At 38.8% G+C, this 26,247-nt stretch overlaps 1 protein-coding gene across 1 annotated transcript in view; it reads right to left on the reverse strand.

Annotated features, from left to right (window-relative positions):
• Nucleotides 1–26,247, reverse strand: part of NLGN4X (neuroligin 4 X-linked) — a 180,837-nt gene that overhangs the window by 153,450 nt on the left and 1,140 nt on the right. The window contains exon 2 of the mRNA XM_067560999.1: nucleotides 13,439–14,233. Within this exon, the coding sequence (XP_067417100.1) occupies nucleotides 13,439–13,910 (472 nt within the window). The 5' untranslated portion in view covers nucleotides 13,911–14,233. The remainder of the gene's footprint in view (nucleotides 1–13,438; nucleotides 14,234–26,247) is intronic.

Genomic DNA, 26,247 nt, shown 5'->3' on the forward strand with positions numbered 1-26,247 from the left:
TGGATTCTCCATCACTGACACATTTTAAATCAAGATCTGATTTTTTTTTTAAGAGATATACTCTAGGAATTATTTTGGGGAAGTTCCACAGGTTGTGCTATATTATGATTAGATAATCATAATGGTTCCTTCTGGCCTTAGACTCTATGAAATTGTTCCAATGATTAATTAACCTCACTGTCAAAAATTTACACCTTATTGCATTCATCAGAACATAAGAATGGCTATACTGAGTCAGAGAAATGGTTCATCTAGCCAAGCATCATGTCTTCCAACAGTGGCCAATACCAGGTTCTTCAGAGAATAGAACAGGTAATCATCAAGTGATCCATCCCGTCATCCATTCCCAGCTTCTGGCAAACAGCCAGGTTCATATAGTTCAGAATTGTGATTTCATCTATGATGTCAACACAGCTAGAAAAATACAATTTACTAGGTTACTTGTGCTCTCTCTGCGGGCTATATGGCACACTGCTAGTAGAGTACAATCATTGTGGCATGTTGTTAATACAGAATCCATTATCTTTAAAATTTCTCAGAAAGATTTTTTTTTTAAAAAGATTAAAATTCAAATTTGCCTTCATCAAATTATATTTTTTTAAAAGAAGGTGAAATTTTAGGTCTTGTAATGTCTGCTTAATACCATGCTTAAAGAAGTGAGATCCAGAAATTACTAAAATCTTTTACTTAGGGTCCATAATTTCCACAGCTTTATATTTACTAAGTCCTATTGGTAGCACTCTTGAATTCCAACCAGCACTGCATGTCAACATTAAAAATAACTAATTCTGTAGTCACTGGATAGATAATGTAGTAGGTTCTTTCCATTAAGGATGTCATGTTTTGTCAATTAAAAACCCACTTTACACCGAACCAGCAATAAAAAATAATTTCTGAATGAGGCAAAACAAAAAGTGATTCACCACAAAAATCACATCTCTTATTATAAGGAGCTGATTAAGCATTGCAAACATATTTATTCTTGGCTATGTATTTGCCTGGAGTGAGCTCATTTATATGACAAATTTTCTTTTTTCTATTATTACATTGAGATCATGGATTTTTAATACATCAGAGCAAAAATGGCTGTTAGCGTTAGTTCATTTCCTTGTCTTTGTAATAATTATTTACATCCTGTTGTCTCTCTGTCTGTGCACAGACAGCAACATACTAGTAGATGTTAATTGTACATGAAAAACACATACACACCAAGAATCCAGTATTTCCACGCATGATATTGGAGTTGAAACAAATGCACTATAATATATAATACTTTCCTTATCTTTTATTTAGATAGCTACTGTATTAACATCACAAAATTAGTGTTATTTCATCAGTGATATGTCATTCTTTGAGTATTTAATCTAATTCAAGTAATGTGCAATGTAGGATAATGTGAAAACCCCCTTATTAATGGTAATCTTTCATCTCAAAAAGGAGCAGGAATAAATTGGGATGGCATGGATCAATCTGTTCAATAGTATTTAGTCTTGTTTAAGTTCATGGTTTCATTTTAAATCACTGGTTGTTTCTTCATCTGGATTTCTTTGAAGAGGAAGAAGAGGAAAAGATATGTCTTCACCTTGTTTTAACTTATTTCATAAATACATGAAAAATATATGGAACAAAATTAAGGGTAATATGGTTCACACTACCTCTGCAGAATTGTTTCTGATGTTGTATTTATAACTCTTTGTTCAATAGTTTGACATGACCCAAGTAATGGAGTTTCTGTTGTTTCTGTTGGGAGATTATCTCAGAATTTAACAGATCTCATGGTTAAAAAATGTTTAATTTCCAAGCTCCCACTAACCAAAAAAGAAGAGAAATTTTCCTCTGATCATGTGACATGTGGTATACATTTGTTTTATCAAATGATATTTGATTTACAGCTCTTAGTAAGATTCACTCAGCCATTTTTAACAAATGTCAGTTGTGATTCAAGCTACAATTGTTACACTGAATAAAATGATAAGAAAGTGTTGGCTCAAGATTTCCAAGCAGCTGAAGAAAAACTTGGGAGAGGGAAAGTAGAGATATCTATGGAAGAGAGATTTTAATTAAGAGTACAGAGATCATAAAGCCTGATAGACAACTGCACTTATTCAGGCAAAGGGGAGTCAAACCGGGTGGAAATGGGGTGGAACTATGCAGAGATGACAGCAGCATTCACACACCATACTGTTTACTGTCCCCAACTCTGTGGAAGTCTCCCTTGAAAAAGTATGGGGTCAGTACTCGCTAGTTTGAGACTAGCTGTATTGATGTGGGGGCAGGTGAAGATGAACAGAGAAAAAGAGAAGCTAATATAAATGGGCATCCTGTACTGGACAGAGAGGAAAACGATATGGCAAAATGCATGACAGATTAACACTTGAATAGGACCCAACAGTGACTTCCACACCAGTAGATGCATCATGATTTGATGGCTTTGATTTGCAATTTGATGCAGATTTGATATGCAATTTCTCAAAAAAAATCACAGAGCACTCATTGTACATTTAGTAAAAGTCACAGGTTAATTGTATTTACTATGACTGCTCCCTGATTTTGGATAAAAATCCCTCCCCCACCACCCACAGGAGCCTCCTCCATACCTGGCACTGCAACCCTAATCCCGGCCTGCTGTCAAAGGGATGCTGGAGGCGGGGAGCAGCAAGGCGACCCTGCCCTGCACTCACCCTGGAGTGATAGCTTCTGTGGCTCCTGTAACCCAGGAGGCAGGGCATGGCGCTCTGTGCTCCCACTGCAGCCACAGCTCCTGAATCCCATGTGGCTGGACCTGGCACCCCACTCCTGACATTGCATCCTAGCACACAGGGTCTCACCACTGCTCCGATTCTCCCCCCCCTCCACCCTATGATGGAAGGTTGGGCAGGCCAAACCTGAGCAGTGCTGTGACCTGGTGTGTCGGGTCGCATCACCTGTACTTAAGTTTGGCCTGTCCCACCTCAGCTCTCCGCTGCCCATGACAGAGGGTCAAACCTGAATGTTGCTGCAACCCCACGTGACAGTCACAATGCCCAGAACAGGGAGACAGGAGATGCCACAGCATGGTGAGTCAGGGACACAGAAAAATGTCACAGACAAAAGGGAAAATCATCCTATAAGAGACATTTTTCCCACTGTAATAAACCTGCAGCATTAATCATAATCAGTGGAACTGGAGTGAGAGTGCTCATGTTTCTGGAGGAACTGTTATTGATGGAACATCAGGGAAATGGATCACAGGGAGTTAGGCTGAAAACAATAAAGCTACAGAAAATGACATCCAGCTACAGGCAGTCAGGAGAGCATGGTGTTGAGAAGACAAAAAGACAAGTACCAGTAGGAACAGAACCATATTTCAAAATTAAAGATTAACTATGTGTCATATATTGAGGAGAGAGAGCTGTTGTCTCCACCCATTAGGTAAGGCCACCATGTAAAAAATTCATGCCTAGGCATTGACACTGCCTTTGACTCAAGTGTGTGTTTATTGGCCAGGAATGAATACTCAACTTTCATTCTTGATAAAAGAGAGTGTGACACCTGCCAGTTGTGGGATAACAGCAAGCAGAAAAAGACTCTCTGTTACCACACATAAGCTGCCCACTAACCATTGGAAAAGATGGGAGCAGATTTATTTACCTTCAATGAAAAGCAATACTTGATTACAGTGAAATATCATTCATATTTATGGGAGGTTGATGCTCTGCCTGATACAAGCAGCAAGCCAGTGATTGGCAGACTGAGGGCCCACGTTGCAAGATATAGCATTCTGGACACTCTATTCACTGACAACAGATCTCCCTTTGCCTTGGTAAAAATTCAAGGACTTATCATGCAAATGGGAGTTTGACCATCAAACCTCTTCTCCAACATACCCACAGAGTAATGGTAAGCTGAAATCAGCTGTGAAAACAGCTAAGAGACTGTTACATGGGGCTGTTTCTTCTGCTTCAGTCCCTTTGTTAACATTTTTGGCACACACAGAAATACCCCATCACAGTGGTGTCAAAACAAGCCAGAGCAGGCACTGATAGGATGAAGGATCAAAACCATACTACCAATGAAGTAAGACCTGTTGCAGCCAGAAGGATAGCGACGTTGCCAAGAGGAGATGGCCAACAATCAGAGAAAGTAGACACTAGAGTATGACGAGTCAGCTAAGGCCCTCCTGGCCCTGGAGGCAGGCACTCCTGGAAGGATCCAACCATTAGAGAGATGTCAGAAGGAGTGGACTAAAGGAGCATGAGGACTACAGTGGCATCAGGTCATATGAAGTGACTAAGCAAGAGGGACAAGTGATCTGAAGGAATAGGAGGCCCTCTTGAGAGCAGACTACACCAAGAAAGAGCTTACAGAGACCACCACAAAATGGAGAGACAGAGAACAGCCCCACAAAGAGGGAGGAGACTCCACAGAGAGATAATTTGCTAGATTCTGAGACAAGTGACAGGGAGACAGACAGGTGAATCCCAGTGTGACCACCTGTTGAGGAAACCACACTATCTCAAAAACTATGTAACCAGTTGAGTCTGTGATAAAGATTAGACCCCAGCTCAGCTATGTAGTAGTACCTTCTGGCCAAAGGGACATGGTGGGGTGGAGTCTGGGTCACAATTATTTGGTTTTAATGTTTATATTAAAATGTTTGTAAAATAGAGAATATGTATCATGATCAGTGGAACTGGAATCAGAGTGTCCATGTTCTCTTGAGGATGGGGTAACAGGAACCCTGGGAATGCAGGGAGTTATGGCTCTATTGCTTCCAGCCTATGGAAAAACAGGTCACAGGATTTAATAAAATTCCACTTGTTCAACTTAATCTGCATCGTGAATTAAACAAACAGTTAGGGCTGTCTATGATCACAATGAGCTACAAACAGTCGGCAAGTTTGGCCAATGACCCACATGACTTAGACCTGTATTTCTCTTGCATCTTCAGCCAAGTGGCAGTGCTTCTGCTTCTGAAAGGCCACTGCTCAGGTTGACTGAAAAGATCATGAAGAAACACCATCACAGTTAGATATCCACATTGTATTACAGACTCCCCGCTCCCACCTTTCAGTTGGCAGTAGTGATGGGGCATAAAGTTTGAGACTATGAAATGACATGCATGACTATGAAATGACATGCATTGTCCAAAACATCAATGCCTACTTATTTATGTTATATATAAATACAATTCTTCTTCATACTTCTGTTCTTTTAAAATGTAACATTTAAAAACAAATTAAACAAACATTAAGCTGGAGATTTTAACTGCAGAAAAATATGGACATGCAAAATTACGATTTCCATACAAATTATAAAATCAGTGTACATATGTAACAAGGCAAAAAAGTGAATACCTTTTGAAGTCATGCAAATGTAAATATTAATTGATTCTGAATTTCTTAAGGCTATGTAATTACACACACACACACGCACACACACACGCACTATATAGACACTCTGTCTTCTTATCACTATTACTTTGGGTCCAACCAGGACTCTTTTTTTCAGGGTCTGTGAACACTGGAACATGCATAATTTTTCAAGGATAGTAGCTCTAGTTTTATACAGTGCTATGGAATAACACCTTTAATACCTATAGTATTTCGTCTTTTGGTAATGAGTATGTGCAGATCTAAGATCAGAATTACAGACCTTTATATGACCTGGGAAGTTGAATTATCAGTAGAAGAAATAGCAGTCTTTGGTCTTCCAAATATATATATGAATATATTCATATATATCTATGAATTAGCATTGTTTTAATATCTGCTTAAATCTAAAAGTGGTGAATAAATAAAAGTGTGTTAAACATGATGATGAGAATGCTTGACAAATGACAAATATGTGGCTATTCAAACATGAAACTATGTATAGGCTAGGAGCTTTAGTATTAAGGTTTAATTTGGAAGAAGAAAGACTGCTATTTCTTCTACTAATAATTCAACTTCCCATGTCATATAAAGGTCTGTAATTCTGATCTTAGATCTGCACATGCTCGTTACCAAAAGACGAAGTACCATAGGTATTAAAGGTGTTATTCCATAGCACTGTATAAAACTAGAGCTACTATCCTCAAAAAATTATGCATGTTCCACTGCTCACAGACCCTGAAAAAAAGAGTCCTGGTTGAACCCAAAGTAATAGTGATAAGAAGACAGTGTCAAGCATTGTATACTTACATCTGTGACATTTATGATACAGATAATATTTTTCAAGTAATGTGTAATCCAAGGTTAATTCAATACACATTACTAATATACATTTAAACTATAAGGCAAGATCCTCAGCCAGCATAAACTGGCATAGCTCCTCTGAGCTGTTTCATGTACACCATGTGAGAATCTGGCCTAGCAAAGCTGCTCAGAGCCTGTAGCTGAAGCCAAAGATTAGCATGATGTACAAGATAAGCAATCTTAGTCACATGCTGGCCTACATTATACTAAGTAAAGTAGTCACTGGGAAACTCATTTTTTATTGGACCACCAAACCGAGAATCATGATAGATACCAAAAAAACCCAAAACCCAGCAGCAGCCTGTCAATGGAAAATCAGATTTGGTCATAGACTAGGTATGAGTTAAACAGTACATATGTGCCAACAGAATGTTTATGGAAATAGCAATGCACAACTAATTAAACCCACACAAATCTGCCAAACCTGAAAAAGCAGCAGACAGTGCAAATTATATTTCCCTTATAGCAAGCATCTTATCATCCTTTATTCAATTATTTGTGTAGTCTTTAATTTATTTTTTGGTTTAACCAAAGGTAAAAACAGAGTCTGCAGACTCTTGCACCTTTCTACTAGACTGAACCCTGCTGCCTCAACCAAGGGCTACTGTTGATATTTCTGTTATTTTAAAGATTTTTCCCCCTAATACTCTGCAGTAAAATATTTTACTATACTTACAGAGTATACTCAGTTCCACTTCACTGGTGAAGAAATTCTGATCTCACTAATTCACCTGTGCAAAGTGCCATGGTTTATTGAATATGAGTCAACAATGTGATGCAGCCTCAGAAAAGGCTAATATTATTCTGGGGTCTATTAACAGAAGTGTCATATATAACACATGGGAGTTAACAGTACCACTCTACTTGGCACTAGCGAGGCCTCAGCTGGAGTATTGTGTCCAATTCTGAGTACCACACTTTAAGAAAGATGTGGACAAACTGGAGAAAGCCCAGAGGAGAGCAACAAAAATGAGAAAAGGTTTAAACAGACTAATCTATGAGGAAAGGTTTTTAAAAACTGGGCATGTTTAGCCTTGAGAAAAAAAAAGACTGAGGGACCTGATATGTCAAGTTCTGTTATAAAGAGGACAGTGATCAATTGCTCTCCATGTCCACTGAAGATAGGAAAAAAGAAGTAATGGGCTTACTCTGCAGAAAGGACGACTTTGGTTACATATTAGGAATCCCTTTATAATAACTCTAAGGGTAGTTAAACTCTGAAACAGGCTTTTGTGATGTGTAGGCTCAACCTACACCACACCATCCCTGAAGGTGTTAAGGTGGCTCAGAAGGGCTAACTAACCTACTAGGCTGCACCTGGGAGGAGATTTAGGCTTGACTGACAAAAACTAACTGAAGACGGAGCCCATCTGGGCAGGAGAATGTGGGAGATTATATAAAACCAGGAAGTGATAACAGAAGGTGCTGACATGTGGAGGTCTGCAGCCACTCTCTGGACCCAGTGAGGTGAGAAGGTGGAAACCCAGAAAGTAGCAAAAGTCCTGACTCTGAGGGAAGGATTTTACCCTGAGGGGTGGTGATAAAAGAAGCCTGCACAAGGCAGAGAAAAGCTCAAGGAAACAGCAGTAAGAGTTGGGATGGTGCAGACCTCAGGTCCCTGAGCAGGGACCCAGAGTAGGAGGCAGGCCTGAGCCCATCAGATACTGGGAAAGTGGCAGTCTGGAATTGGAAGACTGCCTAGAATGGCATCCACACAGCTAGTCTGGTGAGACTTTATTATCCCGGAAGGTAAAAAATGTATAGTGACCTGGAGTGGAAGCCATGGAGAGGAAGCTCTGCAATTCCTAGAGAGCAAGAGGGGCCACAACCCTGATTGAAGGAAGGAGGCATCAGACTGTGCGGAGTTGGTCCACAAATGCAGCCACAAGGGGGCACTCAAATAGCAAATGAACCCCACTACTGCTTCCAAGTGAAGTTGTGGAATCCACATCATTGGAGGTTTTTAAGAACAGGTTGAAGAAGCACCTGACAACAGGGTCCAAGCATAATTTTTTCAGGCCCAGTACAAACTTGTAACTTGGGCCCCCTCCCACACACATACTCATGGGGCTTGCAGCTGGGGCCAGCCCCCCAGGGCCTCCAGTCCCCAGTAAAGGGTACCCTTCTCTCCCCCCTGCCATGTGGGGGCCCTGCCTTTCAGAGATGGTCCGGGTTTACTTAGTCCTGCCACAGTGCAGGGGTCTGAACTTGATAACTTCTTGAGGTCCCTTCCAACCCTACATTTCTATAATTCCATGATTCTTGTATCCAAAAGATGCTAAATACTTTTTAAATTAATCCCTGACAAACTGTGTAGTAGTTGAACACAGTTTGAAAACTTACTTGGTTTTTAATACACTAAATCAGTGTTTCTCAATTGGTGTTCCGTGGAACCCTGGGGTTCTGCGGGAACACTGTAGGGTTCCGCGAGCAGCTGTTCTCCGCGCCGCCAAAAAAGGGAAGATGTCCCGGATTTTTCGGCGGAAAGTATCGAGTGTAATTTAATTTATATTTAATAGAGAAACACTGACCTAGTTGTTTGTATATAATTTGCTTATTTCGACATTTTTTTTGGCCTCATATATAAAAATACTGTTAAGAGTTTGGGAGGTTCCTCAATTATTTATCGAGTTCAAAAGGGTTCCGTGGCCAAATTTAATTGAGAAACACCGCACTAAATCATGTTGAGTGTATGCTGGTACTTTTGACTGTAAACAGAAGAACAATGTGACTTTCCGCAAAATTAAACCAAAATTAAAGATCTGCTGATGTTGTTTAAATAATGTTTTTATCTTGCCTTGATATAATTAAGTTTTTAACATTCACTTTCAAGAAATCAAACTTGTTGGTTGATTTTGTTCATTTCAATAGTTGTGATAGCAGGCTGCAATCCCCTTTACAGATTCAAATAATAAAAGCTAGGGATTAAGCACAGCCGATTAACAGTCTGTGTCCTCTTCAATCTAGCACTCCCACTGTAGCTAAACCCATATTCAGACCGAAGTTATAATAAACAGACTGTCCTCAATATCATCTCCCTAGCTGACCTCCTCAAAATTGACATTCATGTATTCTTGCAGAAAATTACAGGTTCCAGCCATCAGAGAAGAGACCAACATGTCTATATTTATGCTATACATGTGTTTTTGTGTATTCAGAGTGAGATACCTACAACTGCTGTCTAGGTAGCAATTTGAGACAAAATGCTAACTTTTAATGCAAAATATATAGTTATATTTTGAATTGAGTAATTTTAAATAGCATAAATAGATTTGACATTTAACCCGCTATTAGAAAGAAGAGAATTTTACTACTGACATCTATGTTTACCACTAGCATCCATTAATATTGTTAAAATCACACTGTTACTGTTTATATCCATCATGAAGATACAGGACAGTAATGATAGCCAGGGCCCCCACATGGGGGGAAAAAAGGATATATTTTACCAGGGTCCAGAGGCCCTGGGGGGCCTGGCCCAGGCTGCAACCCCCATTACGGGGAAGAAAAAAAATTTCATGGCTCATGATATTGTATGTATGGGATGAGGGATTGCGGTATGTGTATGGGACAGGGTCTGGGTTACAAGTTTGTACTGGGCCTGAAAAAATTATGCTTGGGCCCTGATGACAGCTGCTCTTCCTCTCTCTCCTTTTTCTTCAAATGATGGGCAACAAAATCCAGGAGAATTTCCCAACTTTTGCAGTCTCTTGCTAACTTAGGCATTACTGTTACGAATGAGTCAGTACACATAGCAAGGCCTCTGCACAAAGACAAATGTCTGCATAGACAGATTTCAGAAACAGCGTGCTAGATATTTTGCTTTGCTCTGATTCCTACAGACTACGTTTATCCTGAGGAAAAAGTGTTTTATTTTTGGTTGTGGGAGAGGGAGAATAAAATTTCATCTTTAAAAATTAAACTGTTTAGAATGTTTCTAGAAAGACTTTATTTCAATTTAGAGAGAATTTTCCACTGATATTCTACCTGCTATTCTCAGAAACATTAAAAAAAGCAGTATCCTATGATTAGCAATAATTGTAAATTCATTCTTTCTGGCAAGACAAATTAAATGCTGTAGTTAAAAACAAATAAATTGTAATTGAGCTTTTAAAATTTGTTATCTAGCTACGGTGTCTACCTTTTAACCTCTATAGATTTTGTGCATTTTGATTTATTGAGTCTCAAACATTTCAGCAACAGTTATTCAAATTAATATATTATAATGATTAATAATATCTGACCACATTGAATTCAATGATGTAAGTCCTGATTTACATTAATGTAGATGAGAGCAAAAATCAACCCAGCATCTTAAACTTTGCAATTCTTCATGCCAAGTATATAATTAGAGTAGAAATTGCTACATTTGCTAAATCAATCTACACATGAAATCAACAACAGCACAGGGCTATGCAGCCAAGTTGCAAAACTGAGCTGCATTTTGATTAGCTGTTATTAGTATTTGGTTTGAAGGGGAAGCAAGCATCTCATGTGACCACAGTTGATGCATTATAGAAGCACAGCAGTTTCTTTTCACTGAAATTGTTAAAAAACAGAGACACAAAAAGATTGGATAAATTTCAGAGTCAAAGCATTATTTTGGTTTAGATGACTGCCCATTTTTTCACACATGCACAAAACAGTCTCAGAGAGCTTGCAAAGAAATATGTACTTGAGAAAGGACTGAAAATGTGAATTTAATTCAGTCATTCATTTTCAGACCTCTGCTTCAAAAACTAATTTCATGGTCTGTCTCCAGAACAACATAGCTTATTTATGTAATCTAAGTTTCATATAATGAAGTGTAATGTGTTTAATCAGATTCTATGAACTACAACTTAAAGCAATTTTACCTTCAGTATGATTTGGTGACATACTAGCTTAGAAGATGTTAAAATATAGGTCAGTTCACTTCAGTCATGTTTACGAGCAGTCCATTACATATTTACTAACTGAAAAACACTGAGTTAGATTTAACTACTGATAATTAAGATAAATGGTACAAAATTTAAAAACTGCATTTATTCATTTTGGAATTTTTGACCCTCCTCACAAGCCTACTGAAAATACCTGTAATAATGCACATGCATAAGCTTACATACAACTCATAGACATCAACAAAATTGTATCTGAAGCTCCCTACCCACTATCCCCATATGGTGGCATTTTATGGGGGAAGTGGGAGGGAGGTTTGGACTTCTAGCAGCTATCCTTTGCACAGGAGTCGAATACCAATCCTTGTATAAAAATGTCATATACCTATTTTTAATGGCATTAAATGGGAATAAAAACGAACTTGATAAACTGCTACATAATGAAACTTAGGGGTTCTTCCACTTTATGGGCTAACAACAATATCCTTGGTAAATAACTTGCGAGATCAGAGGCTGAGTAGTTTATTAGTCCAAGCTATGGTTATGATAGAGTTAACATTATTATTTTTAATATAGAGTTAACTTTATTATTATTTATCATATAGACACTTGTAGTTAAATAGGCACATTTTAAAAGAGAAGAATTCAATAATTTGATACGCCAGACTGCTGAAACATAAACTGACTGAACAAAAAAACAAAACCACTTTTGAGCTGCGTTTTCTCATTTCTAATCTGTCCTCCATTTTTTCCCCTCCTTCTTACTTCTGGTTCTGTCCTGTCACTAGAATAACCACAGTATTATATTTGCCCACACTGTACTTTAAAATGACATTGGGACAGATGGACTGCGGTTCTTCCAGTATGAACAAATAAGGCCTTGTCTTACAGCCCTCACAGTGTTGTCCTACTGACTAATTAAAAGCTGCATGATCAAGCCCACAAAGTAAACAAATATGTGAGAGTTATTCTGAAAACAAAGACCCATGCAAACATCTAGGAATAAAGAGAGGTGGTTGGAGGAAGAAGGGAAATAAGCAGAAAGATTCACCTCCCCATAGACACACACCTTCTATCTTAAGACATTTTCCTTTTCAGCAGCTTAGCTGTTTTTGCCTTTTGGTAATCTCTCTGCCTCAGTATTTTATACATTTTTTAGTTTTCTACTTCAGCTGAAGGGATTGGGAAACTAAGGTGGCATGTTTCTTGCTGGCAAACAGCTTGGAAAATTCTAAGTACAGAAGCCAATCAGAGAGGGTGATTAGGTAGCCAGAGTATCAAGATTTGCATGTTCAGAGAACGCTTACTGAGAAAAAACAATACAACACTTATGCAAATCAAAGCCCCACAGCTAAACTAAAGGATCTGCATATCTGGGGGAAATCTCTACAGTTATTCATCAGTAACTAACTGCACTCTGAGTGGATGAAACAATGGCTTTTGGCAGAATATTATATATCACTGCTCTTGCAATTATTCATTATCCTGTAATATTGAACAAACTTTAGTAATTTGGTGTTTGCTCAAAAGAGGCCTTCTCTTCAATGAGATTTGATATCAATTAACATGTCTCAAAAAACATTCTGTGCTTCTCACAAAAACAGACCCTTTCAGATTAAAAGTGAGCATGAGACAGTTCACAGAATTGTGTTACCAAAACACACATTTATTATACTGAGGACTGGTGTAGAGTAATAATCTTAGAATTTTTTGTTCAAGAAGTGGATGACGGTAAAAAATTGCATTTTCATATGATGTTCTTGCGTAATATGCCCAGGGATTGCTCCATTTTATGTTTAATGAATGAATGATACATAACTTGACTAAAAATGCTAAACAAACAAGCATGGAGTCTTCAAGCTGCAGAATATTAGCAATCCTTTACTGATTAAGATCAAGCAGATTTAAATGTAATTTCAAAAGGTTTAATAAACCAAAGATAAAGAGAAATTCCTATAAACAAATTATTTACATTCAAAAATATACTTTGTGGTAGCACTTGTATACTTCAGTGGTGTGCTAAAATTATATGGCTTCTTAAGAGGTTTTTTTTTTAAATTGTTTGCCCTAACCCTTAGGATGGTGACCTCTTTGTACACTGGCCACTGCCTGCAAATAAAATTGCAATTTGGTGACACAAAGACATATGAAACTGAATTAATGCAAGCATGCTTAATTAATATAACATTTGCATCCAATGAATATAAAGAGAAACCTTTCAGTTCAATAGATAATATGGAGGAAGCTGAGTGAAGCATTATATAAACCCAGTATTGAAGCTACTCGTCATCTGCACAAATCGAGGGCGGGTTGGTTGGTTTGTTTGTGGTTGAATAAAGTACTTACCATCCTCAGTGGGCACATAGATATTCAAATACAGGCAATCTTCATTTTGATCTTGAACGTATGTCACCACAGTATCCAAATTGGCAGTAAACCAGACCGGCAGCATGTCGTTGAGCAGTGACCTCTCATCCAGGTACTGTGGGCAGACAGCAGCAAACTGCGTGGCATTCCGAACCCCAGTCCAGGAGGAGGGAGGTTCTGGGGGCTGGAATCGCCTCTCCCCAGTCGGAGGGGAGGCATATGGAACTCCCAGGTACTGCTCCACTGGGCCGAGGATCTCATTGGGCAAAGGTGTTCTCAGGCCGCGTATTTTGCCATAATTCGTGGTAACAACAGGGTATTGTGCTTGGCCATCAATTAAGGTAAATCTTATAGCTAGTGCAGTGATCCACAAGAGGAAGTTAGAATTCAACATGACACAGACTGGGGTGAAGATCAAAGGCAGCCATAGGAGTCCCGTTGGCCTTGACATTGTTTATATCAACATCAGCAGGGCTCTGTCTTCCACAACCAGGGAGACAAAGGGAGAGGAAGTGAAAGGCAACAGGTAATATTTTCAGGCAGTGAAAAACCTAAGGATTAGTGAGGTAGGTACCTCAGTTGATTGACCATAGATAGATTCCAACGTCAGTAAAAGCAAGGGAGTCCTCGTCCCTAAGGCCCATCCCCAGGCTCCAACGATGGTTTAATCCTGGTGGTACTTCCCAACAGGCCGAGAAGGGAACACGGTCAGCAGTCACTCTGCTTCATTGGCACGATGATTCCTTCCAACAAATTCCAGCTTGATCAATCAGCCTACAGCCAAGAGGAAGCAGACAATTAAATTAATAAATGTATTAATATTGACCATATCCACAATAATTGTTTACTCTATACAGTGTCTTTCATACCAGGCTCTCCATGCGTTTCATTAATTTTAGTCACTTCTATGAGAGGAGTGTTACAATAAATCCATTTATGGACATAAAGAGCAAATCAGTGGCAGAACTGAGAAATAAACCCAGCTTTCCCAGTTCCCAGCCTCTTGTTCCTTTTGCAAACTCTCAGGCCCCATCAAATCAAAATATGCCTTGACTCTTTCATGAAGGGCATCTTCCATGCAAGTGCCAGTTCTAGGATATTTTCTAACCTAGACAAACTGGAAAATGCACATCCCTTTGCACTTCCACTCAAATAATGAATACTTATATTAAACATTTTGCTGCACTAGATAATTATGGTGATTAAATGTGATTACTTATTGTTACTGTAATGACGAAACAAAGGAATACAAAGAAATAAGGCATACCTGTAATTTTTATTTATAAGGATAAACAAAATTGTTGACAACACAAATTTATCTTCCACAGAAATATTAAAAGAACAACTGACATGCAAAAAAGGGAATACCACAGAGTTCAGGCACTATATGATTTGAGTTGCAGTAGGTCCACATCTTGTTTTTTAAAAGGTTATATCAAAGTTTTAAAATTATTATTATGTACATCCCATTTTTTTCTGAAACATAAGCAGCACTATACAGAAGAAAGTTGAGATCCTAGATAGTTGATTCTACACTCACATTGGCTTTTATGCTGGTGCAACTCCATTTACTTCATTGGAGTTACTCCTGTGTTGCATTTATGGACCAGGTGCTGGATCATAAAAACATAAAAGCTGCTATGCTGGGTCAGACCAATGGTCCATCTAGCCCAGTATTCTGTGGTCAACAGTGACCAGTACCAGGATTTCAGGGAAGTGTACAGAACAGGGAAATTATTGAATGACTTATTCCCTGTTCTTCAGTCCCAGCTTCTGGCAGTCAGAGGTTTAGGGACAACCAAAGCACAGGGCTATGTCCCTGATCATCTTGGCTAATAGTCATGGGTGAACCTATCCTCCATGAATTTATCTTATTCTTATTTGAATCCAGTCACAACATCCCTTGGCAATGAGTTCCACAGATTAATTGTGTGTCATGTGAACAAAAATTTCCTTATGTTTGTTTTAAACTTGCTGCCTATTAATTTCATTGGCTGACCCCTGGCTTTTGTATTGTGGAAAAAATTAACACTTCTCTATTCACCTTTTCCAGACCTTTCATGACTTTATAGACCTCTTTCACATCACCCTTAATCATCTCTTTTCTAAGATGAACAGCCCTAATCTTTTTTAAGTCTGTCCTCATAAGGAAGCCATATCATATCCTTGATCATCTTTGTTGCCCTTCATCTTTATAAGTGCTCATCACTTGTTACCTAAAGAAAGAACTACAAAGAAAGAAATACAAAGGAACAGGGTACACCTGCATAGTATATAACAAGTTTATTTATCTTTATTGAAAAGTTAATATCTAAATATATATGTAAACAAACAATTACTGAGATGAAATATAATCAGGCAACATATGAGGGGTTTTTAATTTTTTTTTCAGAAGTTGTTCCCTTCCAGTAATTATCTGATATGTCATCACTTACACAGCTAAGAAACACTTACTTACCTGAAACAAAATTGGTGGTGTCTTTCTTCTGAGAGGATCGACATATGATTTATATATAATCATTCTGGCCTATGCAAGTCCCTACTGCAGACAGGGCTCTTGGTCCCATAGAGAGATTCAATCACCTTCTCGGTCTACTCTTTTGAGAGCTATGTAGCTATTAACGTTGATTGTAAGTCAGCAACAATTAAAGAGCTATCAGTGTAACTGCCTTTGCATAAAACAAGAGTTCTGAAAGGAACCTCATCCTTTCTTTAGAATATAAATCTTTAATGACGGGGATGGGGGAAAGCCACTAGTTTAAGAGGGAACCATGCACAATTTACAGTAAAAAAATGGGAGAAGTGGCTGAAAAGTCGGGACAAGATATATTCTAGTTACATATTATGTATATAGAGCCAACAATGTACTAATTGCCTTGCTGACACAATAAGATGCAGGTGCTGCCCCAGAGGGCTTGCAATCTAACCATGTCTTTTCTAAACATTTTTAGAAGGAAGAATCAATGACAGCCCTAAGCAAGACCCTAACCAGAGCACTCTCCCCTACCTGTTCTGCTACTGCCTGGCTTTTCTCTTTGTTGTAATATAGTGCACAACAGCAGCACCTGTGGATACCCGGTAGAAGCTACTGCTCCCTAACTCTCTCCTAGCCCTGATGTCTATTAACTTTATAGCTCATGCAGCAGGCAGCAGAGCTATCATCCATAGTCTACTGCAGCTTGATGCTACATTCAGAGAGCAGCAGCAGCTCCTCCTACCTAGGTTCTGCTCTGAGGTCACTGACATAGTTTAAAAAATGAGAGGGGACTTGCAAGTCGGGAGAAACAGTAAGAATCGGGAGGAAAAGAGAAAAAGACTTAGATAGTAACAAATGGGCAGACAGGAAACCGGGGGGAACAGAGACAGAATGGGGGCAGGGCAGACAGAAAGAGGAAATAAAACAAGAAAAGTCAGTGAGGGGGAAATAGTGAACAAGAGGAAATTGAATAATGCTATGGAAAGAAATAGAGCTAACAGAGCACTTAAAGATAATGGTGCCAGAATCTCCTCAGCTAGTGCAAATCAATGTATGCCAGCTGAGGAGCTGCCCCAGTGAATCATTTATTCATATTAATTCCAGCCTGTTTTAGGAACAGAACTCAGGATGTGATTTATTTATATATAAAGAACAATGGTTATTATAATATATATACTGCTAAGCATAAGCTTAGAGTTTAGAGTCCAACTGTATACATAGACATATGTGATACCTACCACCTTGGTCAACACACTAGGTGTTGAATGGAGGACGTCCAGAGCTGAAAGCACAAGCTGCTACAACTGAAGTTAAAGAGTGAAGCACTGAAGCTAGGGCTGTAACAGATCCACATCCTCTATATCAGTAGCTCTCAATCTTTCCAGACTACTGTACCCGTTTCATGAGTCTGTTTTGTCTTGCATACCCCCAAGTTTCACCTCACTTAAAAACTACTTGTTTACAAAATCAGACATAAAAATACAAAAAAAAGTGTCACAGCACAGTATTACTGAAATATTGCTTGTTTTCTCATTTTTACCAAATAATTATAAAATAAATAAATTGGAATATAAATATTGTAGTTACATGTCAGTATATAATATATAGAGCAGCACAAATAATTCATCATCTGTATGACATGTTAGTTTGTTCTGCCTTTGTTATTGCTTTTTACGTAGCCTGTTGTAAAAGTAGGCAAATATCTAGATAAGTTGATGGAAAACCTCTGCATATCCCCACAGAGTACTGGTTCTCAACCAGGGCTACAGAGTGTGGGTTGTTTTTCTGTAAATATTGAAACATGGTTATGTTATTACTCTAAACCTTTGTTACATTTTGATCAACAGAAAATAAGATTAACTGTTCTTTAAAATATCAGCTTGTTATTTCTTCCTTCGCTTTTCAAAGTTTTTGTTTGTTTTAGCAAGCTCTAGTACAGATTTTTTTTTTTTAATCAGTTCCCTGGAGTATCATTTAAAGATATTTAATTCTATGTCAACAAAGAATGAGGTTAAGCTTTATTCTATGTCCGTATAGTGTGAAATGCTGGCTGCTTAAAGCTGGTCAGAATGGTCAGATGAAATTTTAGTGAGGAGATTCACTGAAGGAGGAATATCATATACGATTATGTGCAATTCCTAAACCGGAGCATTCAGAGGTCAGTGGGAGGACTGCTAGAAGAAAATGGCAAAATACAACAACAATAATTCTCAAACTAAGTATGATGCTACATCTTCAGCAGAACTCAGTTCAAAATTAGGACAGAAAATAAATTGCAGGAAATTATTCCTTTAGCAGCTTCAAATTAGTTATCAAACCTAAAAAACAAAGCAATTCCTTTAGTTTCTAGGGCTTGATAAGTAATTTTAAGATGCTGTGGAGGAATAATTTTCTGCAGTTTCTTTTCTGTGATAATGTGATACTGTATGATTAAAGATGACCATTTATATAATTGATCTTACCACTGGTATACAATTGCAACAAATCTTGTATAAAGTATGTCATGTAAGGAATCAATGGAAAAGCTATGATTTGCTAAATATGATCATCTTGTTTATATGTATGTGCCATCTTTGTATCTGAAGTTATGAAAATTGGCTATGTACTTGTATCTTAAACATATGTTTTCCTGGGTAACACCCTTCAGATAGGATTTACATTAGGGCTACACAGCTATGTGTTGATGGCCCATCAAGGACGTGCCACTCCCACAATAGGCCATTGAAGAAACTCATCCCATCCAGATGGCGCTTCCTGCAGATGCTTCAGACAGCAAGGCACCAATGGCCACCCCTGTGATTCAGCAAACCATGTAAGGATGTTTGATAAGGGACTCTGGATTCCATCTTGGGCCGGTAACTTTCCAGGCACCTGGGCTGTGGGCTTTGATTGAGACACTAAATTTCCATTCCCATGGCAGAGGATGTAAAAAGACACCTGAGACATCTCTATGTTGCCTCTTTCCTACCCTACTTTTCTGGACTGTTGATTTACAATTAAAAGGAGCATCTCAAACTGAGGACCTTCCAATTTTTTGGAAGTTACCAGAGAAACTTTACAAGCCAATAGTCAATTCCAATACTGCTACAAAACTGATACAAGTACTTTGCAATCATTTGAATGTATATGATCTATTAAATATTTATAACTCTCTTCTTTTATTAATAACTCTTTAGTCAGTTACTAAGGCTTGGCTGAAAACATGATGTTTGGATAAGATCTGAGATTCATATTGACATGGGAATATGTGTCTGATACTTTGGGATTAGAAGGAACCTCATATATGGTGAAATAGATTTTCAATAACCTCTCACTCCATTAGACTGGGTTGCCTGGATGGGAGCCAAGGGCTGGAATGCCTAAAGGGGACTGTGTTTGGCTTCTAGTTAACCAGTGTGGTACTGCAGAAGTTCTTTTGTTACTGGCTTTGTGAATTTAATTATAGAATAAACCATTGTCTGCCCTATTTCTTGCAGTCTGCCCTGAGTGTGGCATTCTCAGTGTGGTCTCTCTCAGGCACTTGGACACAGTTAACTTGGATTTCTCTGCTAATCCAAAGAATTTTCTGCTTGTAGCATTGTAAGATATTGTCACTAAATTCCCCTCAGCTGGATCCTGCCAGTGGTGTAGCTCGGCCACTTACTCTTCCCTTCCAAGCAAGAGCAGCAATGCACTCTAGCTTCCTGAGGAGTAGCTGTGAAAGCACCAGTGAGCTGCTTTGCTCATGGTGTGCTCCCCTGCCTAGATTTTGCCAGTGGTTCAGCCCAGATGCTTACTTGTATCTCTCTAGCTGGGAGTAGTAACACACACCAGTTTCTTTAGGTATAGTTGCAATAACCTTCACGACATTTTTCAAATTTTTCCCCCCTTTTGTCAATCTGCAACTCTACCATGGCTCTCTCCACATCCCTATTTTGCATCCTAACATCTATTCTTCTCCTCTTCCTCCATCCTCTCACTGGCTCCATTTCCACATCCCTGTTACCTTCATCCTTATCACTCTGCAATGACTTCATATCTCCTGGTTCCTGGCTTGCACAGGAACCTGATCTCTTTGTCTGACGCTGCTTTTTCAGCTGTCCTCTCTTTAATTTGTTCACACTTACCACTCTGGACCAGACCATGGGGTAGATATTGGGCTTCTCTTCTCCCATTTCTGACACATGCAACCCCTCCTTCTTCCCATTTCTCACTCTTTCTCCTCTTTTGAACACCACTGCAGCTGGCTCTTCTATTCCCCTCCACATTGCTGTCATCTACCATCCACTCAACTCCTCTCTATCAGTCTTCCTCTATGATTTCAACTTCTGACTCTCTCTCACATTCATCCTTGGTGACTTTGGCTTCTATGACGATGATCCATTCAACCCCATAGATGCACTTTCCCTTACCCTCATCTCTTCATTTGTCCTCAAGCCTGATTCAACTCTCCCACTCACCAAAAAGGCCATTCACTTGACTTGATCTTCACCAAGCATTGCTCTTTTTCTGATCTGTCTGAGCATCACTTAGTCTATTTCAGCTCACCCACCAATCCCTCCCTCTACACACAGTCACTTGACCTTTCTGTGATTTCAAATACATCAGTGTGGATGAATTCTTGTACACTCTCAAGCCTCTTCTCGCTGCCCTTTCTTTCACTGATATGGTTGTGGACTCTCTCCATACTTCACATACCTCCACACTTGACTCTTATGCGCCCTCTCCCATTGCAAAGTCCACCCAGTTAATCTCCAGCCTTGGTTCATCCCCAACATTTGCTTCCAAAGCTCCTCTTTCAGTTCTGCCATCTTCTTCGCTAAACAACTTTATTTCTCCAATTTAATTTAATCCTTTGACCAAAATCCCAGTGGCCTTTTTACCACCTTTTAATCCCTCCTCAAATCTCCCCTCCTCTTGCCTCTTTCTCTGCATAGGATCTCACCAGTTTCTTCCAAGAGAAAATGGGTTCCTCCCATTCGCTTGCCATCTCTTCCCCTCCTACAACTCTTGCTTCCTTCTCCCATCTCACAGATGCAGAAATGTCTTGTCTTCTTTTATAGAATCATAGAACCGTAGGACTGGAAGGGACCTCGAGAGGTCATCTAGTGCAGTCCCCTGCAGTTATGGAAGGACTAAGTATTATCTAGACCATTCCTGACAGGTGTCTGTCTAACCTGCTCCTAAAAATTTCCAGTGATGGAGATTCCACAACTTCCCAAGGCAATTTATTCCAGTGCTTCACCACCTTGACAGTTAGCCCTTGCTGCAATTTAAGCCCATTGCTTTTTGTCCTATTCTCAGAGATTAAAGAGAACAATTTTCTCCTCCTCCTTGTAACAATCTTTCATGTACTTGAAAAACTGTTATGTCCCCTCCCAGTCTTCTCTTCTCCAGACTAAAACACCCAATTTTCCCAATCTTCCCTCATAGGTGATGTTTTCTAGACCTTTAATCATTTTTGTTGCTCTTCTCTGGACTTTCTCCAATTTGTTCTCATCTTTCCTTAAATGTGGCACCCAGAACTGGCACTCCAGTTGAAGCCTAATCAGCCCAATCAGCATGGGGTAGAGCGGAAGAATCTCGTATCATGCTTACAACACTCCCGCTAACACATCCCAGAATGATGTCTGCTTTTTTTGCAACAGTGTTACACTCTTCACTCATATTTAGCTTGTGATCCACTATGATTCCCAGTCCCTTTTCACAATACTACTTTCTGGCAATCATCTTTCATTTTGTATGTGTGCAACTGATTGTTCCTTCTTTGTTTCCTCCTTTAACCCCTCCATTTGACCCATATCTCCTGATCTCCCTTTTATCCACTTTCTTTTTTTCCCTTAACCTCCCAGCCTCTTCTGACTATTTCCCCTCACAGTACAAATATGCTTTAGTTTCTCTCTCATTTTTAAAAAAAACCACCCTGGACCACATATGCCTCTTCAATAACCATTCCATCTCCTTCTCCTGTTCATCTCTAAGCTTATTGATTGAAAACACTGTTTACAATCACTGTTTAGAGTCCCTTTACTCCAACACCATCCTAGATCTTCTCCAATCTGGCTTCTGTCCCTTGCATTCCACTGAAACTGCTCTATCCAAAATCGCCCATCACTTTGATCATGCAACCCATCTTTTTGTGTCCCTCCACTGGTTTACCCTTCTCTAGCACGTCAAACATATGGTTCTTATATTCACTTTCAAGGCCCTACCTATTATTTCTCATTTGCTAATGAGCTGTAGACTCTTGCCTCTGATCAGCCCTTAATGCCAGTCTCCACTTCCCACTTTTTAAATTTTCAAAGCACCTTCATGTTTTTTTCCCCATACTCCCTCTTACACTTCAAAGTTGCTCCCCATAAACATCTGCAAAGCTACCTCACTATCTGCATCAGATCTTTCCTCAGAACTCTCAGAACTACAAAACTCTTTACAATGGTTAGGCTGCTGGTATGCTGAGAACACAACCTAATATGTCGACTACTTACACTGCCCTAGTCTATCTGTATGCATCTGTTGTCTCTTGTTTTATACTTAGATTGTAGGCTGCTTGGGTCAGCGACTGCTTTTAGTTCTGTGTTTGTACAACAGCAGAATAATGAGGTCCTTGTCCATGACTAGGATTCCTAGGGGCTATGGTAATTACAAATATTTTTCTTTTACTTACTTGCAATAACACAAATTCAACATTACTAACTTCACTGAGGGAGGAAGAAGAGGCTGGAAAGGAGCAAAGGACTCACATTTTAAACAATACAAGACCTCACTGATTAGGAAATGGAACAAGACAAAATTCTGGAAGACCCACAAGTAGTAAATATTTTTAAGTCTGAGTTTTAAATTTGTACATTTATTTCATAGGGACAATTACTATGAACACACATGTGGTTTCAAGTGACTTCACACACCAACATCCAGTCAAGTATGTAAATGGGGAACAGTTTTGCAAATCAGTCCCTCAACAATAAATATTAATAATAATAAATAGAACTAAGCTTCTCTATTTTTAACCATGGAAATGATCAGTCAGCACTGAAGTCAATTGAGTTATACAAGCTGATGATCTGACCCTTATTTCTACATACAAGGTTTGATTCACCACTGCATTCCCCCAAGTTTTATGTTGGTGTCACTCCATTTTTTATGGGATTACAACATTGTAAAACTGAGGTAATGTAGGGGTTAAACAGGCTCATAGGTTGTTTTACTGATTTAGGATACTAAAATAGCTTTTAAAACATATCCCCTATTTACTTTGCTGTTCACCTTTAAGCTATGCAGGTGCAAAATAAAGACCGAGTTGCCTATCAATAGTGGACATTTCAGACTGTGAAGCTAGCTAAGTACAGCTCATATTTTTAATGAAAAATGCAAAAAAATAGATCACTAGAGACCATATGATTGGTCTCAGAAAGAGCTATAGTTAGAAGTAACTAAAGACAAAAGCAGGACTTCTATCCACTTTTTCAGTACAAGAATTTTCTAGCAATACCTATTGAAAATTATTTTGAAATACCATAAAATGTATTTCAATGTATCTTTAAACAGTACATTCTTCTAACCTGTATTCTAAATTTACTCTGCTCTAAGTGTACCTGGAAAGTCTCTCCGACGGGTTTTGACAATGTCATAAAATCCTTCAGATCAGAAACTACTGTCACCATTTACTTTCCACAAATGGACACCCATTTATCTCTCACACATTTTCATCTAAAAGATTTCTGCCTCCAGCTACAACTCATGTTATCAATTTCCATGTCTCATACATTATCTAAAAGAATGATGGGATTATGAAGAAATGGCCATACAATCACCAAACTGTTTACAAGAATTGCAGTTCTCTCAAATAAAACAGTACTTTGAAAAGCAAAGAGGTTTATGTACCACTGCCTCTTCCAGGAAAACAAAGGACTGACACTTTTAACTACACTATAGACAATCAGTACTTTAGATCTAAATATAAATCCAACAAACATCATGAATATACTTCTACCTTTTTAAGTGTATGTACTTAAAATAAGCCCTTCCATCTTTATATTTTAAAAATACAAATAAGTATTTTTTGGGGCCAGACATATGCAGCAATACAATGAAATACAAGACCCATGCCATGCCCTAGGCTTACAAAGGTAGACAGAGGACCTGCAGGTCTAAATGGAGCAGTCACACTTATCTTTATCTTTGTTTAATTTCAAGTCTATTATCTTATAGAAAGAAACCTTGATAGAAATTCAGTGGCTAGGTCATCTCCAGGTGATAAATTTCTACTTTTATAGATAATTTGATAAGTACACAAATAAAAATAAAATGATGTGAGAGAAACAGCACTTATTAAAGTATAAAGTATTTCCAAACTTTTTTTTTTTTCCCTCCATTTCTTCCTAATTCTGAGTAAGATAAAATGTCATTTGGGATCTTTTATACTCTTACACGTTTTGACACCTTTCTGTACAATGATCTTATAATGATTCAGAATATGCAAAATGGCAAGACAGCTTTTCCTTGGCAATTGTTTTCCCACCTGTATTAACCCCATTTCAACCAGTAACACGGCCCTGGGGATGTCTAATATCTTCTTTGAGTGACTTGACTTGTTGTCTGTAATTTTCTAATGTGCTCGAATCTAAACTTCACCGTTAGTGATGGGAATTTGAGCGTCTCATGATTGAGCAGTTACAGCAGCAACTCAAGTGCCTGAAGCCTGCATGCCACAGAGGTCATGACATAGTCTTTAAAATAATGTGACAATGTGCTGTGCTTGCGAGATAATGTGACAGGGTAGTGAGCCTTTTTTGTTCTGAAAGAGTCCAGTGCATAAATATGACTAGAGGCAAGCATCAGAATACACATTTCTTGATTTGCTGGTATTTGGTTAATCCTGGATGGAAAGACCTAAGCAAATACCACACTCATATGTATTTGGTAACACTGCTCTTCAAAACAAAAATACTTCAAGTGTGGTCTAGCAGGACTCTTGCAAAGTCACATCACAAGTGACAGAGCTAGAAGTCCTTTACCCTCTTCTGTGCCTCACTTTACCCATCTATAAAAAGAGCAGCATAATAAGTATTACTGCAGCTCTGTTTGTCTCACACAATTCAAATGTAGCACTCCAAAATAAAACATGATGTGGCCAAAAACCAGTGTGTTCAATACGGTACCCTGGGAATGCAAATACTACAGTACAGAAAACCCACTTACGCCTGAACAGAAAAATTCAGTAATGAGGAAGTATAATGATAAAAAGAGATAAAAACCAAGATCGGTGCAGAATACGTTTAAAAAACCCGACTATTTTTCTTTTCAGAATTGATTCTCTTAAATGGAGAATCACAGAACAAATATTCATGTGCCTCAGCTATTACTGTACAAAGGTAGGAAATTTAACTTTCCTCCTTCAAGTACTAATGAGACATAGTTGTGACAGAGGGCAGCAAATGGGATGTACATTTCAAATATGGTATGGCAGCTCAAAAATGCCAGTGGAATTTGGGGCTGCCCAGATAGAGATACTGTGCCACCTAATTGAAAAGTAACAATCCCTTCTCTGATGACTCTGGCCTGGTTATGTCCAAATACTGCTCTCTTTCACTTCCAGGCACATCATTACCAGACATGTGTTTGGACAAACTGTAGGGGAGTGCAGGAAAGAGTGACAACAATTATCCAAGGACTGGAAAATGGCTTATGAGGATAGGTAAAAACAAGGAGGCAGGCTCCTGTTTCCATGAAACTCAGAGGTGAAGCCCGCAATTTTCAAAGTTAGGTGACTTTTAAGGGCAGTTGGGTGCCTAACTCCTAGAGGATCCTTAATTAGAGTTTTGCTGGAATCTTCTGGTATCAGTGGGAGCAGAATAAATTTGGTTATTTATGACTGTGCTGTTTATATACTGCTTTCCGTTTGGGGTGCCACCACAGGCAATTCAGGAAAGGATTGTATGTCAGGAAGATACAGTCCCTTCCTGAGCTCTGTGCTGTACAGGGGGACTGCATAGGACACATCATCCTTTAAAATAATTCTCCTTTCTTCTCTGTCTTCTCCTTACCACTGCCTGAACCTCAGGGCTGCATGGAGGGAACAGTGCCTCCAGGCCATTCAATGTAGGGACTGCAACCGTGGCTCTCTCTTTTTTGGTGTGCGTAGGGAGGAGGAGTCTTTCTGGGTACCTCTCAAATCTGGCCCTAAGCTGATGGCAAAGATCGGGAGGAATACCGACTATAATGTAGTATAAACTAGAAACCAATTGACTGAATTTAAGAGGAGACAATATAAGATCTGGAAAACTGAGGAATAGACTACCAGTGACAGAAGTTCCGTTCCATTAGGACATTT

Source organism: Emydura macquarii, unplaced genomic scaffold (genome assembly GCF_026122565.2).
Source record: "Emydura macquarii macquarii isolate MOO-44397 ecotype Brisbane River unplaced genomic scaffold, CSIRO-AGI_Emac_v2 contig_2362, whole genome shotgun sequence".
NCBI classification, from domain to species: Eukaryota; Metazoa; Chordata; order Testudines; family Chelidae; genus Emydura; species Emydura macquarii.